Source organism: Penicillium chrysogenum (assembly GCF_028827035.1).
Source record: "Penicillium chrysogenum strain IBT 35668 chromosome Unknown utg000005l_segment0_segment0, whole genome shotgun sequence".
Classification (NCBI taxonomy): domain Eukaryota; kingdom Fungi; phylum Ascomycota; class Eurotiomycetes; order Eurotiales; family Aspergillaceae; genus Penicillium; species Penicillium chrysogenum.
In genome coordinates, this window is record NW_026622753.1 from 8,572,440 (window position 1) to 8,589,970 (window position 17,531).

Genomic DNA, 17,531 nt, shown 5'->3' on the forward strand with positions numbered 1-17,531 from the left:
CTAGAAGCAAGAAGAATCCTCGATACACGCGCCAAACGTCATGTTTTCATGCATCATGACAACGAGAAATAGGAGAGAACAGTAGGACAAAGGGTGTATATATATTTAGAGCACAGGCTTTGCCTCCTGGTGAGTCTCGGTCTCGGCGATGAACTTCTCGGCCTCGAGAGCAGCGACACAGCCAGATCCTGGTAGAATACTGAGTTAGCCAACTTGCAATTACTATGAACGAGATGCTGAAGTATGAACATACCGGCACTGGTGATAGCCTGGCGGTACCGCTTGTCCTGAACATCACCGCAGGCGAAAACACCCTCGACGTTAGTGAAGCTAGTACCGGGCTTGGTGATGATGTATCCCTCGTCGTCGAGCTCAACCTGGCCCTTGACGAGACCACTGGCGGGGTCGTGACCAACAGCGTAGAAGAGACCGTTAGCCTCAACGACCTCCTCCGCGTTAGAGAGAACGTCCTTGACACGGAGGTGGGTCATGAGGCCGTTAGGCTTGTTCTCGCCGATAACCTCGGTGGCGACGGTGTTGAAGCGGACCTTGCACTTGGGGTGGGCAAGGAGACGATCAGCCATGATGTTAGAGGCACGCAGCTTGTCCTTGCGAACGAGAACAGTCACGCTGCTGCCGTACTTGGCCAGGAACATGGCCTCCTCGGCGGCGGAGTCACCACCGCCAATGACGTACAGGGGCTTGTTACGGAAAATGGGCACGGCACCGTCGCAGACGGCACAGGCGCTGATTCCGTTCTGCCAGTAGGTCTCCTCGCCGGGCAGGTTCAGACGGCGGGCGTTGGCGCCTGTGGCAATGATGACGGCGTCGGCGGTGCGGACGGGCTCGCTGCCTTCGTCGTCGTTCCACTCGGTCCACATCTTGAAGGGCCGGGAGGAGAGGTCAAGCTTGGAGATGGTCTCTGTGATGATCTCGGTGCCGAAGCGCTCGGACTGGGCGCGCATGTTGTCCATGAGCTCGGCGCCGCCGATGCCGCTGGGGAATCCGGGGAAGTTCTCGACGTCAGTGGTCGTCGTGAGCTGACCACCGGCGGCGGTACCGTTGGCGAGCATGCCCTCGTAAAGGACTGGCTGGAGCTCTGCGCGCGATAGATAGATAGCGGCAGTGTGGGCACCAGGGCCGGAGCCAATAACTGCGGGGGGGAAACGGTTAGAACTCTGGTATCGAAGAAATCTGGGTGATCCGGATCATTCGATATCCTCGAAAAACCACTTACTGACTACTTTAGAGTGCACCATTCTGGCGGTATTGGAATTGACGCGCGACGGCGTCGGAAATGACTTAGAGAAGACCGAGGCCGAAGGAGGAGATTGTTGGTGAAGGGTAGTGGCCGCAGTGGCAGTCAATCCAATGGATCGAAGGGAGGGAAAACGACGAAAGGCGGAGGAAAACAGCTTGAAGGTGTTTCTGGGAAGTGGAGGGGAAAGGAATAGGGAGAGGGGAGGTATAATATCTTTTTTCGGAGGGGCAGTGGAGACCGGGATTAGGTGATGAAGTTGATTGATAAACCGGCGAGATTCAGGGAGACTGGATCCTCAGACAGGATGCGATTGGATTCTCTGTCTTTCTGGGGTTTCCAGACCACGCGAGATTAGAGATAATTCGTTTAAACTAGGCAATTTAAGGCAATTTAGAGCAATTTCAAGGCAATTCGAGTCGGCTGAATCAGGTTGAGCATCGAGGCTCCGAGGCTTTCTAAGCACATGTCACGTGAAAGGGCGAGACCGCTGATGTAATCGAAAATCTCATCCATGGATCAGTTCACTCCGAGGCGCTTCTTCCGGGCCGAAGTTGTATACTTCGGCTCTACGTTGTACTTGAGAGATCGTGGATTGAACATCACATGTTGGTATGAACGTGTTTAGGTGATTCATTCGTCAAATACTATCTCAAGTCATAAAAATCCATACAAATCATCAGATCGCAAAAAAAAAAAAGAAAATGCCACGCCCAACGTCAATATAGTACATTAGATTACGCCGAACCACTTCTTCCGTGGACGGCTACGCTCCTCAGGACTGCGGGAGTGTTCAGCCATCATATGCGGTGGCAGACGTTGAGGGACTTCGCCCTCAGAATCTCCATCCTCTTCACTCCCAGGATATCCCTCGTACTGTGGTTGATGTTGTTGGCTTGTGGCGGCGTTAGCGCGGGTATTATTGATAAGGTCGTGGTCCTCGTAATCGTCTTGGTCATCGTCATCACTGTAATCTTCTTCTGCTTCGCGCTGCGCATCTGCTTCCCCATTGTTCTTTTTGCGGCGGGGTAGGAACTTTCTCCAGCCCTTGACAATCTGCGTTGGGGGCGGGTCATACTCGGTCCCGTCGTAATGCAGTGCTGGGACGAGCAGTTTGTAGGGTGTGGTAACACCCGATGGGTCTTGTGGGCTGATCTCTAGGTTCAAAGTGATGGCGAGCCCGCCTTCTAGGTTGATGTAGGCGCCTGCGCCATCATCGCCCTGCTTGGCAGCTTTCTTTACCGCTTTTTGACTGAGATTCGTTGGTCGCCGGTGGAAGCTGCCAGGTCGTGCAGGTCCCGGGCCCCCAGGTCCTGGGAAATAGCTGTCCCCGTTCTCGTGGGGCTGAGCGGGCACATCAACGCTTGCACGTCGATTAAAAGCAGCCTCATCGCCTCGGTTGAAACTCATTGTCCTCGTGGGAGGTGGTCCACGGGTAGAAAGGCGCCTGAGAATGCCAGGCTTCTCGGCAGAACCCTTGTCTCCACGACCCAGCGACAATGTTCGCTGCAGCTTATTTGGCCGAGGTGGTGGGGTCTCTATTATCTCCGACTCGGGTGTGTCAGGTGGGGTAGATCCGGGCTTATACTCACGGATCGAACACCAGTTTCGCCGAGGTAGTAATCGCTTGTTGTTGCGGGCTTTGCCATTCACATCCTGGACAAAGATGGGAACGACATCCTCGTCTGTGTTCGAGTCCATGTGGTGGACTGTATTCCGCTTATTGAGCGTATCCGCAATGAGGTCGGTCTCCGGAATGTCTGCAATAGCAGACGAGATAACATTCGGCATGTATCGATAATCATGGTCTTTGGCAATATTCAATTTGGGATTCGAATAGAACTGCCCAATTGCAGCCAGGTGGACATCACCACTGAAGGATCAGGTTAGTTTTTTCATCGTTCGGAATCTGGAGTGCAGTGTCGGGTCTTACCTGAGTATTGTGATCCGGACTGACTTCTCCGCGGCCAGATCCTGAAGATCCTCAACCAACCATGTGCGCTCGGACTTGAGATGCTTGCCAGCCCAATGGTCATCAAAGACCTCCACATTCCCGCCAGATCGATTTACAAGCCCACCAAGTACTCCAGCCTTGCCGAGGGACTTGCGGCTGTTCATGAAATTGCGGAGCATTGCCTGGAGTCAATGTTAGTTCTAAGTCTGATCAAAGACAGAAGCAACCAGATTACGTACCACTCGGGGGTAAGCAACAGGGACACTTGTGAGAACGACCAAATGCTTTGTCTCTCCTTTCATGATCTCCCTGTGGCAGCGGTCCCACAATAAATCACAAGTCTCTTCGCTGAGAACTTCATTGCTCTGCAAAAACATGTCAGTGTAGTCCACAAGTCCGAAAGATGGAGTATCCATACCCGTCGCTCAGTGCGGCAGTCAAGAGCCAAAAGTGAAACTCCCTGGCCCAGAGACATGAACAGGTTTCGGCTCTTCTGTTCAATATATGGACCAGGATGAGCTCCAAGAAGCCAGCTAGGCTCATCTGTCTCGGTTTCATCGGGAACACTGTGGTGCTGGAACAGTAGGTAATACTTGAAAGCAATCTTTCCAATTCCAGAGATAACAGAAGTCTGCATGAAATCATCGTGGTAAGAACCAAAGCCTTCAAATATTTCATGATCGTTCCACATGTTGACCATGGGAATCTGCGAGTTCGCCAACGAGAAGAGGCCCTGCGAGAACCATGCAGCGTAGCGCTCCAGGTAGAACTGCTCCAATTCAGCCCGGAACTCGGGTGTGAATGACGCCCCATATCTCTCGGCAACATTTTTAATTTTAATCCATTCCTGGAAGAATGTCGACTCTGTGATAACCGAGTCGTTGAAGATTTGATCACCACCGCCGATCATCACATGGAAGGGACGAGTCTGATGCTCATTAAGGATATCTCGCCAAAGCGGATCAGGTCCGCAGACTCGATCAGAGTCTGCAGACGGGCTGAACCCGTTACCACTGTGGAATATTATGTTCATGGATTCTCCAACCGGTGGCACCCAGAATCCCAAGGCAGGTCCCTGGTTGATCCGGTAAGCGATTCGCTGTTGCGTTGTGCTCAGTTCAACTTCTAGGTTGAACCGCCAGAATGTTACATCTCTTGCAGCATCGGCGTACAGACGAGCTCCTGGGATATCTCGGTGCAGACTTGCGGTCTCGCCATCGGAGGCGTGCATCCGGTTGGAAGGCATGGGTTGTTTGGCGCCTTCGCTGGTATAGTCGATCATACTAGGTGAGAGCTCGTAGATGCCATCATCGTTCTCAACGAACGATAGGTCGACTTGCTCCTCCACATGTTCAACTGGCTTCACGTAAAGCGGTCGCCCATCACGGCCAATTTTCATGAGCCCGGCGGTTGGGTCAACATATTCGGGAGCCAGTTGCATTCCATCTTCATGGCTGATCACGACGGGTGGAGGAGGAAGAAGATCCATCGGCTGAGAGAATAGTCTCAGTGTGGGTGGAGTTTCGTAGGAGGAGCGAGAATCTTTAGTCACTATCATGATAGATCCTCGCCATATATCTTTTTCAATGGAACCGCTGGCTCCATCAACCTTGACTCGCTTGATACCTGTGTATCGTAGCAAAGGTCCACATCGTAAGAAGAGGTGGGGTTGGAAGTTCTTGTGCTCAGTCATTCCTAGTGAGCGTTAGTAAATACATTTCGATGATTCTGCGACAAAAAAAGTAGCTTGGAACCAGGATGGCGGAGGATCTTACCTGTCAACTTCTGAGCTGGGGACTTGTAGTTCTTGGGAAGAGCCCTGCTCTTTCTGCGATCTTTGCTACCACCACCTTCCCACCACGCCTTGCTGCGGTCCATATCAATATTCTGGAAATCAAAATCAGGAGCCGCAAGCCGAGCAGGCTGTGCATTCCTCCACTCAAATATTGGTGGGGGCGTAGGTGGTGGGACATTGAAGGACACAGACTGTTTCTTGGGCTTGACCTGCGACTCGGCACTACCCTGAGGCGGTGCTGTTAAAAGTTCGTCTGTTGTCTCCGCTCTTAGGCCACCGGGAGCCTGCATAGGTCGAGGGGCTGCTTGGGACATCGAGCGACTGTGGCTGATATTGTTGGTAGGTGCTGGTTTCGCGGCAGGTCCGCTAACTGTGACTGATCGTCTAGGCACATTGCCTATCTTAGCTGATGATGGGATAGTGGCTTCTGCACGTGTATATTGGGGGTCCTCGGGTCGGCGAATAGATGGGTATTGAGGATTTGTTGAAACTGTCCTGTTGTGACGTACAGCCGTGCCTTCTGATTGTCGCTGTTGTGGTGTTGCAGCCGCATGTCCATTGCGCATGCCATCCCCAATTGGAATATCTCTCCGCTCGTTCCTTCTGGCTGTGCCGGGGGCTGGTCGGCTTTCTGGCTGCGCACGTTGTGTTTGTGCTTCACGTGCTACCTCTGCCACCGATTCGGCTTTCTCTTGTTCAGCCTTCTTGCGCGCAAGCCGCTCTCGGGCTTTGATTTCCGCCTGTTGTACCCGTGCCCGCTTCTCTTCCTTGCTGATTCCAGTCAAAGTTACTTCCAACTTTTGGAGGGGAGATCGCTCTGATGCCCAATCTCGCCGCGAGTCACTGGCGGAGGCGGAGCGTGTGGTATTGGACCGAGTCGGGGGAGACACAGGCGGTGGTGACTGGACATGGATCTCAGGCATAGCTGCACCGGGTTCTTGGGAGTGGGGTTCTGTGGGAAGAGCTCGTGGTGTTGTAGATTCCTCTGGTAATTCTGAAGTGGATGGAGGAATCGGCTTGCGGGTTGTATAGTTCAGGTTTCCTTCGGGCTGGTTTCGGGCTCTGGCCGAGAAAGACCTGTCAATCTGCCCTGATGAATTGGTATCTCTTGCGTTCGTGTGAGCTGTCTTCGTCTCATCATATTCCGCTTCGTGTTCATGGCTTTCCATGGAAGGAGCCTTTTTGCGATTGCGCCTCCCTGGAGCTCTTTGCGCTCCGTTGGCAATGTGGGGGTTGGAGCTGCCATTTGCCATATCGCGCGATCCACGCATTGCCATAGCAGCCATTATGTGTACTTGCGCCCGGACCCAAGGCAATAGTCGGAGAAATGCGTAGATAGAGTGCCAAGTATACGCAATTGCGAACCCAACTAAAACAATAATCGTTAATGTTGGTTCCAAAGGCAACCTGAGCAAATTTAGGGGGAGGATCACTTGATATTTCTCGAAATAGTTGAAACGAGTTCAATGCGACTTGATCTGATGCCTAACGCAGGGTCACCACACCATGGCCCGAGCTGATTCGTAGGCAACAAGCCAAGTTGGGCGGGGGGTATAGGTCCACGCAGCGGTGACAGGGAAGTTGGCCTGTATAAGAGGCGAACCGATAAAGACTAGGATGGGGGTGTCAACGGGGTAGAAGATGAGATGAAAAGAAGAGAAAGATTTCAATCAAGTCCAACAAGTCCAAGGAAAAAAATGGAAGGCAAGGTCTATACATCCGATATCCCGGTGGCTGGTTATCCCCAGCCTTCGCGCGGGGCCATTGTCATACGAAGGTTTTATCAAGGGCTGTGATCCTTGGAGAGGCAATATATATACGGAGTAGATCATAAGACGTTAGGAGAAATATGAAATATCAGATAGTGAAATATAGAAGTACAGAAACAAAGAATATATAGAATTAAGCATAATTCTTAAATTTGGTATGGGAAGTGGAATGGGCTATTGTTAGAACATTTGAATCAGCTAATAGTACGAGCATACATAAAGAGTATTTCGTATGTACCTGGATACTGGGAAACTATGTATGTTTCACTGTTTATCTAGAGCATATATGATCTTGTACACAAGTAACATATAAAGCACTCCATACTACTACAATAACGTACTCATGTTGATGTTCTATTGTTCGATACAACTCACCGGGTAAATTTCAGACCGGATCATCCTACATATATGTATTTTGTAGCCTCAAGGCGTTCTCAATTATACCCAGCATAAAGCGGCAAGAGGTTAAAGTGAAAATGGAAAAGATGTTTATACCTAGGTAGTCTACGTTATTCATGCAAGGACTTTGAACTATTACAGTCAATATGGATGGACTAACAGATAAACAGATGAAAATTACAATATCGGTACGGAGTACTATGTACGCAGTAGTGTCTCCTATGCGAACAGTTGGCATATCTACGTCTGCCTCGCCTCCGGGGCCAAGACCGTACCTACGTAAGCTAAATAAGAGCCACCTGGGCATCTGGTCAAGGCAAGTAATATAGTACGGACTATGGAGTAGAAACCGTGGCCTTAAAACGCCCCAAATCTTCTTTTATAGTTGCCAAAGGAATTAGCTTCTGTTTGAATAAGCTAAGTTGAGCTCAATAGACCTCTTAGGAGACTCAATAGGAACCCGTGTGGGTGGCCTCTGACGATCCTCCTATTTTACCTTGACCTGCCCCAGGTGGTGTCTTGCATTGCTCCAACCTCCTCTTAACAACTATTATTGGAACCTTGGAAATACCGTTTTGTTGGAATCTCCATTTTATTCACATACACCCTTAACCATTGCTTATCGAGTTGCTGTTCAACGGTCCGGAACTGTCGATGGCAACCGCCTGCTAGATACCTCGAACCTCACAACCCTCCCTTGGTTCCTTTCCTCCACCGAAATCAATTGATCCCTCATCATGCGCATTGCCAGTGGCATCATCGCCACCCTAGGCCTTGCTGGTGCGGTGTCCGCAAGCCTACACCCTCGCTCTCAAGAGACCCGCGACTTCTTCGCCCTCCACCTTGACGATACCATCTCTCCCTCACACATCGCACAGGTCCTAGGCGCACGCCACGAGGGCCAAATTGGCCAACTAGATGGCCACCACACGTTCTCATTACCGCGGGAACAGACGGCACAGTTTGACACCTTGCTGAATGATTTACGGACCAGGCGAAAGCTCCGGCGGCGCTCCGAGGGTATCGATTCGCGCGGGACAAGTGATGATCCCCTAGACAAGATACTGTGGTCGCATAAGATTGCTCCAGCAAGACAACGATTGCAGAAACGACTTCCGCCCGTCTCCGTACCCTATAGATCGCTGGACAAGAGGGATAATCGGCAGGCCGTTGCTTTCCAAACGAATGCCATGTCAACTCTAGGAATCACTGACCCGATCTTCAGAGAACAATGGCACCTTCTCAACACGTTGCAGCCCGGACACGATCTCAATGTGACAGGATTGTGGTTGGAGGGGATAACCGGCAAAGGGGTTGTTACTGCGGTTGTTGACGATGGGCTGGACATGGATAGCAACGATCTCAAACCCAACTACCTCCCAGAAGGCTCCTATGATTTCAACGAGAATGTTCCGGAACCCCGCCCTCTTCTGCTTGACGATAAGCATGGCACTCGATGCTGCGGCGAGATCGCGGCAGCAAAGAACGATGTTTGCGGAGTCGGTGTTGCGTACGATAGCAAGATAGCCGGCATCCGGATCTTGTCCAAGCCTATTGATGATGTCGATGAAGCGGCGGCTATCAACTTCGCCTACCAAACGAATGATATATATTCATGTTCATGGGGCCCCATCGATGATGGTGCCACGATGGATGCGCCTGGAATCTTGATCAAACGAGCCATGGCCAACGGTGTCCAAAAGGGCAGAGGGGGTAAAGGCTCTGTCTTTGTCTTTGCCGCCGGTAACGGTGCGGCCTACGGGGACAACTGCAACTTCGATGGGTATACCAACAGTATCTACAGTATTACAGTTGGTGCCATTGACCGGGAAGGGAATCACCCGTCCTACTCCGAGTCATGCTCTGCCCAACTTGTGGTCGCATACAGCAGCGGCTCTGGTGATTATATTCACACTACCGACGTGGGTGCAAACAAGTGCTTCTCTGGACATGGTGGCACTTCTGCGGCTGGTCCGCTGGCCGCAGGCAGCGCGGCGCTCGCACTCAGCGCACGCCCTGACCTGACCTGGCGTGATCTACAACACTTGATGGTGGAGACGGCGGTTCCGGTGAGCGAAGACGACGGTAGCTGGCAGGTCCTGCCCTCTGGTCGCAAGTTTAGTCATGACTGGGGCTATGGAAAGGTCGATACATATACTATGGTCCAGCTTGCTAAGACTTGGGAACTCGTGAAGCCACAGGCCTGGCTTCACTCGCCATGGTTGCGAGTACATCAAGACATCCCCCAGGGTGATCGCGGTCTGCTCAGTCGCTATACGGTGACTGCTGATCAATTGAAGGAAGCCAACATCGCTAAATTGGAACATGTCACTGTGACTATGAATGTCAACCACACCCGCCGCGGTGATCTGAGCGTTGAACTGCGCAGCCCTGCTGGAATCGTCAGCTACCTGAGTGTTGCCCGCAGGAAGGATGACATGCCGGTTGGATATGACGATTGGACTTTCATGTCCGTCGCTCATTGGTATGTGTTTCCCTTCCAACCCCATGATATGCGCTTCTGTTAACTTATTCTTAGGGGTGAATCTCCTGTTGGCGACTGGTCTATCATCGTGAAGGACGCCGATGTCAACGAGTACTCCGGCACATTTATTGATTGGCGACTCAATCTGTGGGGTGAGGCCGTTGATGGAACCAAACAAAAGCTTCACCCCCTACCCGATGAGCATGATCATGACCATCCTTACGAGGATGCTCCTGTCGCCACGACTAGCATTTCGGCGGCTCCAACAAAGACCGAGGCCCCTCCCAACCCAGATGAAAATCATGACCGGCCTGTGAACGCCAAGCCAAAACCAACAGAGGCAAAGCCCACACCTGTTGAAGATGTGAAGATACCCACCAACACTACCGCTAGTGAAACTGAAACCCCCTCCCCTTCCGCTGCCGGATCAGACTATATATCCTCTTGGCTTCCCACTTTTGGTGCTTCGAAACGCACACAGATTTGGATTTATGCATCCCTGGTCATGATCATTACCTTCTTCATTGGCTTGGGTGTCTACTTCCAGCTACAGAGAATCAAGCGTCGTCGTACCACTGCTCACGATGACTACGAATTTGAAATGATTGAGGATGAGGACGAGATGCAACCGATGACTGGAGCATCTGGTCGAACACAACGTCGTGGTGGCGAACTGTATAACGCATTCGCCGGAGAGAGTGACGAGGAAATGTTCAGCGATAATGATGAGCCGTATCGTGATGGGTTGGCCAATATCCAGGAAAAAGACGGTGAAGATGGAACATCCCATGATGGCCCCCATCATGAAAAACCTTAATCTAATGTGGATAGTCATTTTGCATCTTGTTTGGTGTTGCGATATGCTGTTATTGAATTTGGTGAAAATTGGAGAGCATCGTCCACAGGGAATAGACGGAGAATACTAAGGTCTTCTGCATATCTCCCATATGACAGGAATTCAAAAGTGTGCTGTGCATACTAAAAAGATAATTCTAGCAGATATGAAGCAATTCTCCAGGAATCACTAGAATAATAAAAGACAATTAAATCTTTGCCAGGGACTTGTAAGGTCGATTCTAGTAATAAAGCGATAAGCGATGACGTTCCGCTTCGGGAACTCCGCCTTGGGGAACGGCGATCATTGAACTCAGCTCCAACCTCCAAACTTTCCCCTCCATTCACCTCTTTAACCTTTTCGGTCCCTATCACTTCTTGATCAAACATTTCCTGCAAATATTGATTTCTCGGCATTACTGGGGTTCCAACAACTATCAGCCGGTTGACTACGGCCGACCGACAACCCTCAACGATGGATCAACATGACGACTTTGATAGTGTGTCTTGGAAGCATGACCCAGACAGCGATGTCTCACGGCCAACAACTGCAAGTACAGATGCAGCAGAACCCAGTGAAACTCACCGCGACTCCAATGGCAAGCGGAGAATGAGCTCCGCCCAAGAAGAGCCCCAAGCTGGCCCGCTAGCCGACGCCGTGGACCTGGCGGGCATCGGCGATGGTGTTCTCGAGTGCCGAGTAGACTCTCCGCTAAAAGAAAATGACGGGACAAAAGACGCATATATCTCGTACCTGGTTACCACACATGTATGCTTTCTTCTTTGCATATATTGTCGGGGAGTGGAGGTGCAACTGCTGCCTAGACCTCTCGACCTCTATATCTCCTCAAGTGGACCATAACTGACATATTTAGACCGACTTCAAATCATTCCAGAAGCCCGACTTTACTGTTCGGCGGCGCTTCACCGATTTCTATTTCCTATACAAGACGCTCTATCGTGAATACCCGGCATGCGCTGTGCCGCCGCTCCCGGACAAGCACAAGATGGAGTACGTGCGGGGAGATCGGTTCGGGCCGGAGTTTACAACGCGACGAGCTTGGTCTCTGCATCGATTTTTGAAGCGTTTGACACTTCACCCTGTGCTTCGGCGGGCACCTCTCCTCACTATCTTCTTGGAATCGCCGGACTGGAATGCGCATATGCGCCTGCACTCAACACGGGTATCAACAAATACCGGGTCGGATAGTGCGGCTACTGGTATCTTCGATAACTTTACTGATTCCTTTGTCAACGCCTTCTCTAAAGTGCACAAGCCAGACCGGCGCTTTATCGAGGTGCGAGAGAAGGCCGATAAGCTGGACGAAGACCTATCACATGTGGAGAAGACCGTGGCACGGGTTGCACGACGTGAGTCTGATCTGGAGACGGACTATGCCGAGCTAGCGACGCAGTTCCGCAAACTCGTCCCGTTAGAGCCTGCCATTGAGATGCCACTGCAGGTCTTTGCAGCTTCAGTGGAAGAAACCGCGCGCGGGATGCGCGGGCTGAAGGACCACACCGACCAGAACTACTTGGGCTCGCTGCGCGATGCCGAGTCGTACATCATGTCCCTCAAGTCCCTGCTGAAGACACGCGAGCAGAAACAGCTCGATTTCGAGGCCTTGGTCGATTACCGCAATAAAGCCGTGACCGAGCGTGACTCTCTGGCTGCCAACCCAGCAGCTTACTATGCCTCCAACCCGCTCACCTCTTCCCCCGCATCTTTCATCCGCTCCAAAATGGAGGACATGCGCGGCGTCGACCACGAACAGTCCCGTCGCGAGCGTGTGCGGAAGCTTGAGCTCCGCATTGACGAATTGACCCGCGAGGTCGAGTCCGCCAAGACTACATCCGAGATGTTCGACGAGGAGGTTATCCGCGAAGTCGCAGATTTCGAACGTATCAAGGCGGTCGAGTTCCGAGATGGACTCGGCTCCTTTGCCGATTCGCACATCGAGTTCTATCAGGGCGTCCTTTCTACATGGGAGCGGTTTGTAGCCGAAATGGAGGGCGAAGCTGAGCCTGGACATGACTCTGATGCGGCTGCTATCGGAGCAATTTAGCTATTCCGATGTAAGCATGCTTGGGTCGTTATCCGGACCGAGTCCGATATAGCAGTTCATATCTGTCGCTTTCGCTAGCTTATTCAGTGTTTCATACCCGCAATACCATCATGACTCTTCATTTATTCAGATATGCAGCCACACAGGCGTCAGATTCAATAGCAGATGAGTACGGATAGCGATGAAATTAATTCCCATGTATTGAAAGGTCAAGAGCCATTAAAACGAAGAGAGGGAGTCCTATCACCAGTCATGACCCCCGGAGCTGTATGCATTAATGTTGTTTGTACTGTTTGCACTGCACTTCTATCTTCGATCGTCCGATTCAACCTCCGAATCACCAAACACAATGCGTCCAATCTCCAGAGCCGTCCTTCGGCCGTATGTTTGCCCAACCTGCCGGCATGGCATTAGCGCTGGCCGACGGCGGTTTGGGTCTAAATCGGATTCCCCGGACCTCTACGATGTGGTTTGTGTTGGAGGTGGCCCCGCGGGCCTAGGGTTATTGGCTGCACTTCGTATGTATAACCAGCATAATGCAGATAAGCAGGGCATATGCTGATACTATGTTACTGCAGGAGCATCGCCTATTACCTCAAAGCTCAAAGTCGCCCTCATCGAGAGCCAAGATCTCCGCAAAGCCAAAGCCTGGGACCTCGAACCGAACCAGTTCTCCAACAGGGTCAGCAGCTTGACTCCGTCGACCGTGTCTTTCCTGCGTAGCATTGGCGCCTACGATCACCTCGATGTCAATCGCGTGCAAGACTACCAGGACATGCAGGTCTGGGACGGCCAAACCGGATCCCGAATATCATTCGATTGGTCAATGGAGACATCCCCATTTGAAGACATGCGCACTGTAGCAACAATGACCGAGAACGCGAACCTGGTGCGCGCCTTGCTGCGCCGAATCGCCGACTCAGGTGACGAGAACCTCTCCCTCTTCTCAAACGCCACAGTCGCCTCCATCGAGAACGGCTCAGACCTCAAACCCGAAGGTCCCGACCTCTCAGCCTGGCCAGTCCTCGCCGTCAAGCCCACAGGCCCAGCCGCGGAAACAGAGACACCCAAGCGCATCGCCGCCCGCCTCCTCGTGGGCGCAGACGGCATCAACAGCCCCGTCCGCTCCTTCGCAGACATCCCCACCCAAGGCTGGGACTACGGCCGCCACGGCGTAGTTGCAACCCTCGCTCTCGACGAGCCAGCCACCCCACCCTTCCCTGCCTCAAAGCGCACAGCCTACCAGCGCTTCCTCCCCGCTCTCGGCGGCCCCATCGCCCTCCTCCCCCCTACCAGACAACCACGCAACCCTCGTCTGGTCAACAACCCCCGAGAACGCCGCGTACCTAAAGTCCCTCCCAACCCCGGCCTTCCTCGCCATGGTCAACGCCGCCTTCCGTCTCGACATGACAGACCTCACCTACATGATGGGCATGCAATCCTCCTCTTCCGATTCCACATCCCACCAAGACGAACTCACCTGGCGCGCCCAGCACACCCCCCTCCCATCCCAAATCCCTCCCGCGGCAACAGCCGTGCAGACAGGAACAGTCGCTTCCTTCCCTCTGCGTTTCCGACATGCGGCGCAGTACATCTCGCCGCGCATTGCGCTCGTCGGCGACGCCGCGCACGTCATCCACCCGCTCGCGGGACAGGGCCTTAATCTCGGCTTGGCGGATGTTGCTTCGCTCTCGAAGACTATCCAGTACGCTGTCTCGCATGGTATGGATATTGGTGACTTGCTTACTCTCGAGCGATACTCGTCTGAGCGGTACTTGCCCAATGCGAAGATCGGCGGCGCTTGCGATCTCCTGCATAAAATGTATAATGTTCCTGGTGAAGGGCCTGTTGCTTTGGCGCGCAGTCTTGGACTAGGCGTTGTTGATCGGTTGCCTTTTGTTAAGTCGTTCTTGATGAAGAATGCGGAGGGGTATTAGTTGGGGTGTGTATATGTATGGCTTTTTCTGTGTATTGTACTTCTAGTCTTTTTTAGGCAAGCCTTTTCTATAGTTCTGCACTTCTGTACTTCTATACTAAGTAATACCTTTGCTTCTCAACCTTGGAGTGACAAGGTCGTGATATAAGCCGTGTGGCCATATTATAAAACCTCTATCAAACAAAAGCACAGGAAATGCAATGAATTGGGTATTCTGGCAATTCCAATAAAGACACCAACCCGGTCTATGAGAAATCCATGGATATCATAGTTCTTTTCTCTTAACAATAACCTCCCAGTCCTTTGATAGGCCATCGAGCTCCCAAGCCCGACAATGCAAGAGATCTACACAATTTTAGGGTAACATAGAAACCCTCTGAAAACACGCTCTAAAGAAAACAAAATGAAAAATGCAAACCCACAACTGTCTAACGCTTAAACACTGGTGCCCTGCAACTGCTGCGCCAGAGATGAGATGGCACCCTGCTGCTTCTTAGCAAGGCGGGTTTGCAGCTCGGGAACCAGGGAGGCAATCTCAACCTCGACACCCTCTTTCTCCGGGTGTCCTTCGGGCAGACCCATCTCCTTGATGCGGCACTTGCCAGCGGCGAGTTCTTCCTCGCCGAGAATAATGCCGAAGGGAATGGCGCCTTGTTCGGCGGCCTTGAATTGCTGGGGCAGCTTGGGCTTCAGCTTGTAGGAGAACTCAGCCTGGAGACATGGATGTTAGTAATTGTTCAAATAGACCAAGATCGACTGAAGTGACTGAAGTGGGAGGCTTACCTTGATACCAGCACTCCATAGCTTCTGGCAAATTTCCATACGCTCCTTCAACATGCCATTGAAGCCCTTACCACCGAAGGCCATGACGTAGGCGTCGACCTCGCTGTTGCGAAGGGCATCGGACTTCTGCTCACGCTCGAGACGTGCCTTGGTGATGGAGAAGATACGGTCGACACCGAATGAGATTCCAACACAGGGGATCTGCGCCTTGGGCTGGAACATGCCGACCAGGTTATCGTAGCGACCACCGGCAGCGACACTGCCGACGCCGAGAGTAGGATCGTTGGATCGGTCCTCTTCCTCGACGGGCTGCTTGGACTTGCCCTTATTGGACTTCTCGGCCTTCTGTGCCTCCGGGGAGTCGGCTTGCACACCAGCCGAACCCTCGGTGACAACCTCGTAGATAACACCGGTGTAGTAGTCCAGTCCACGGGCAAGGGACATGTCGAATGAGACCTTGTCCAGCACGCCGAATGCCTCTAGGTAGTCCATCATCAGAGCCATTTCCTCGAGACCGGCCTTGGCAGAGGCATTGGCGTTGAGGGTCTCATCCTTCAGGAGAGAGTCGAGCAGCTCCCGCGAGCCCTTGTTCATAACGTATTGCTCAATACGGTCTGCCACCTCAGGATCAAGGCCCTTGTCGTCGACCATTTCCTTGCGCACATCCGCCCACGGCATCTTGTCCAACTTATCGACGGCACTGGAGATAGGTCGGAGCATCTTGTCCGGCACACCACAGACGGCAAAGACACCGTCCAGGATCTTGCGGTGGTTGAGCTTGATGGTGTAGCGACCGGTCCAGCCCAGCTCCTCGAAGACCTCGCTGACAATGCGCAGGATCTCGGCATCGGGCACCATAGCATCGAAGGTACCGGCGATATCGAAGTCACACTGGTAGAACTCACGCATGCGGCCCTTGTTGATGGCGGGCTGGTCACGGCGGTAGACCTTGGCGATATGGTAGCGCTTGATGCTGCGGACGTCGGGGTTCATGGCGAGCCAGCGCGCGAACGGCACCGTCAGGTCGTAGCGCAGCGAGCAGATCTCGCCACCTTGGTCCTTCAGGTCGTAGATGAGCTTTGAGTCCTCGCCATATTTGCCAGCCAGGATCTCGCGCAGCTCGAAGACTGGGGTGTCCAGTGCGGTACCGCCGTGGCGCTTGAAGACGTTCGCGATGGTGGTGAAAATGCGGTCTCGGAGGAGGGCATCGGACCCGGACCAATCCTTGGTTCCCTTCGGGGTCTTGAGGTTGAATGTAGGTCCCTTGTCTTTCCCCATTGTGATTGATTGAGCGGAGCGATGGGAGGTGGAAAAGTGTCGAGTGCGGCGGGGATGATTTGTTTGGTGGGGGATGGTGGGGGCAGGGATATTATTTTTATTCGAGATGACTCGACGGTTCTGCAGGGAAGAGCAATGAGTCAGGCGAGAAATTGGAGTCAGACCAAATGGAATGGCGATTGCTCGTTGTACAGAGCGCAAGGGAACAGGAATGGACGGCATATAAAAAAAGAACGGCGCTGCGAAACAAAATTATTTGGTTCAATGGGCATCTCCTGGCCTCCTGAGGCATCTGCTGGTACGGGGATTCTTTCTGATTGGGGATGTTTTTCCGATATAGTTTATCCGGACAACCCTTCAAGTGTCCTTTTCTTTGCTTAACAACAGAGTTACTGTATACATGTATGCGCATATGTACAGATGCAATGGAATGGATATAATTGCCCCTTGTGTGATATCTCATATTACATGCCTAATTACCTATACCTATTACCTACATATGTACTCCGTAGCTAGGTAGGTATGCACAAGAAGCCCGACAAGTCATACTCTGTAGGCATTGGTATGTTGTGTACCTGTCAGAAGATATATTAAGCCTCAAGGCGTTATATAGCCAAGTTCTGGATTCTGGACTTCCCCGGATCTGCCCTTGCCGAAATGGACAGGCCCAAGGTTGAAGGGAAATGCTCTTTCCTCCTTGGGACTATGGCCCAGGTAACATTCCGATGTCATCCGTACAGTGACTATTTCAAGTACAGGTCCACGGGTACATTGTATATTGTACTCTGTATATTGTACATTACATTTTAGAATGGCTATGACATCTGTTCAGTAAATCGCTCAAGTCGGGGAAAACTGACTCGATCTACTCCACAGTAACGTCATTTCATGCGATAGGACTAAGTGACTAGAGTGATGACTGGAGCGACTAAACTGATTAGACTGATTAGACTGATTCAGTACGGGCGCGGTTG

General features: G+C 52.1%; 6 protein-coding genes across 6 annotated transcripts; 3 read left to right on the top strand and 3 right to left on the bottom strand.

Annotated features, from left to right (window-relative positions):
• Positions 1-105: 105 nt before the first annotated feature.
• trr1 (thioredoxin-disulfide reductase TRR1) lies at positions 106-1,259 on the bottom strand (the record flags this gene model as incomplete). Its single annotated transcript, XM_056717366.1, has 3 exons — positions 106-188; positions 254-1,153; positions 1,238-1,259. The coding sequence occupies 3 exons, from the start codon at positions 1,257-1,259 to the stop codon at positions 106-108; spliced, it is 1,005 nt and encodes a 334-aa protein (XP_056564988.1).
• Positions 1,260-1,990: 731 nt separating this feature from the next.
• On the bottom strand, positions 1,991-6,293 carry N7489_011618 (uncharacterized protein; the record flags this gene model as incomplete). Its single annotated transcript, XM_056717367.1, has 5 exons — positions 1,991-3,131; positions 3,192-3,394; positions 3,452-3,577; positions 3,631-4,907; positions 4,988-6,293. 5 exons carry the CDS (start codon positions 6,291-6,293, stop codon positions 1,991-1,993), a joined length of 4,053 nt encoding a protein of 1,350 aa, XP_056564989.1.
• A 1,619-nt stretch (positions 6,294-7,912) lies between these two features.
• kexB (kexin kexB) lies at positions 7,913-10,477 on the top strand (the record flags this gene model as incomplete). Its single annotated transcript, XM_056717368.1, has 2 exons — positions 7,913-9,660; positions 9,715-10,477. The coding sequence occupies 2 exons, from the start codon at positions 7,913-7,915 to the stop codon at positions 10,475-10,477; spliced, it is 2,511 nt and encodes an 836-aa protein (XP_056564990.1).
• A 492-nt stretch (positions 10,478-10,969) lies between these two features.
• Positions 10,970-12,560, top strand: N7489_011620 (sorting nexin-4; the record flags this gene model as incomplete). Its single annotated transcript, XM_056717369.1, has 2 exons — positions 10,970-11,263; positions 11,370-12,560. The coding sequence occupies 2 exons, from the start codon at positions 10,970-10,972 to the stop codon at positions 12,558-12,560; spliced, it is 1,485 nt and encodes a 494-aa protein (XP_056564991.1).
• Positions 12,561-12,909: 349 nt separating this feature from the next.
• On the top strand, positions 12,910-14,497 carry N7489_011621 (putative ubiquinone biosynthesis monooxgenase (Coq6); the record flags this gene model as incomplete). Its single annotated transcript, XM_056717370.1, has 3 exons — positions 12,910-13,078; positions 13,139-13,737; positions 13,799-14,497. The coding sequence occupies 3 exons, from the start codon at positions 12,910-12,912 to the stop codon at positions 14,495-14,497; spliced, it is 1,467 nt and encodes a 488-aa protein (XP_056564992.1).
• Positions 14,498-14,931: 434 nt separating this feature from the next.
• On the bottom strand, positions 14,932-16,557 carry N7489_011622 (histidine--tRNA ligase; the record flags this gene model as incomplete). Its single annotated transcript, XM_056717371.1, has 2 exons — positions 14,932-15,207; positions 15,280-16,557. 2 exons carry the CDS (start codon positions 16,555-16,557, stop codon positions 14,932-14,934), a joined length of 1,554 nt encoding a protein of 517 aa, XP_056564993.1.
• Between the last annotated feature and the right edge of the window lie 974 nt (positions 16,558-17,531).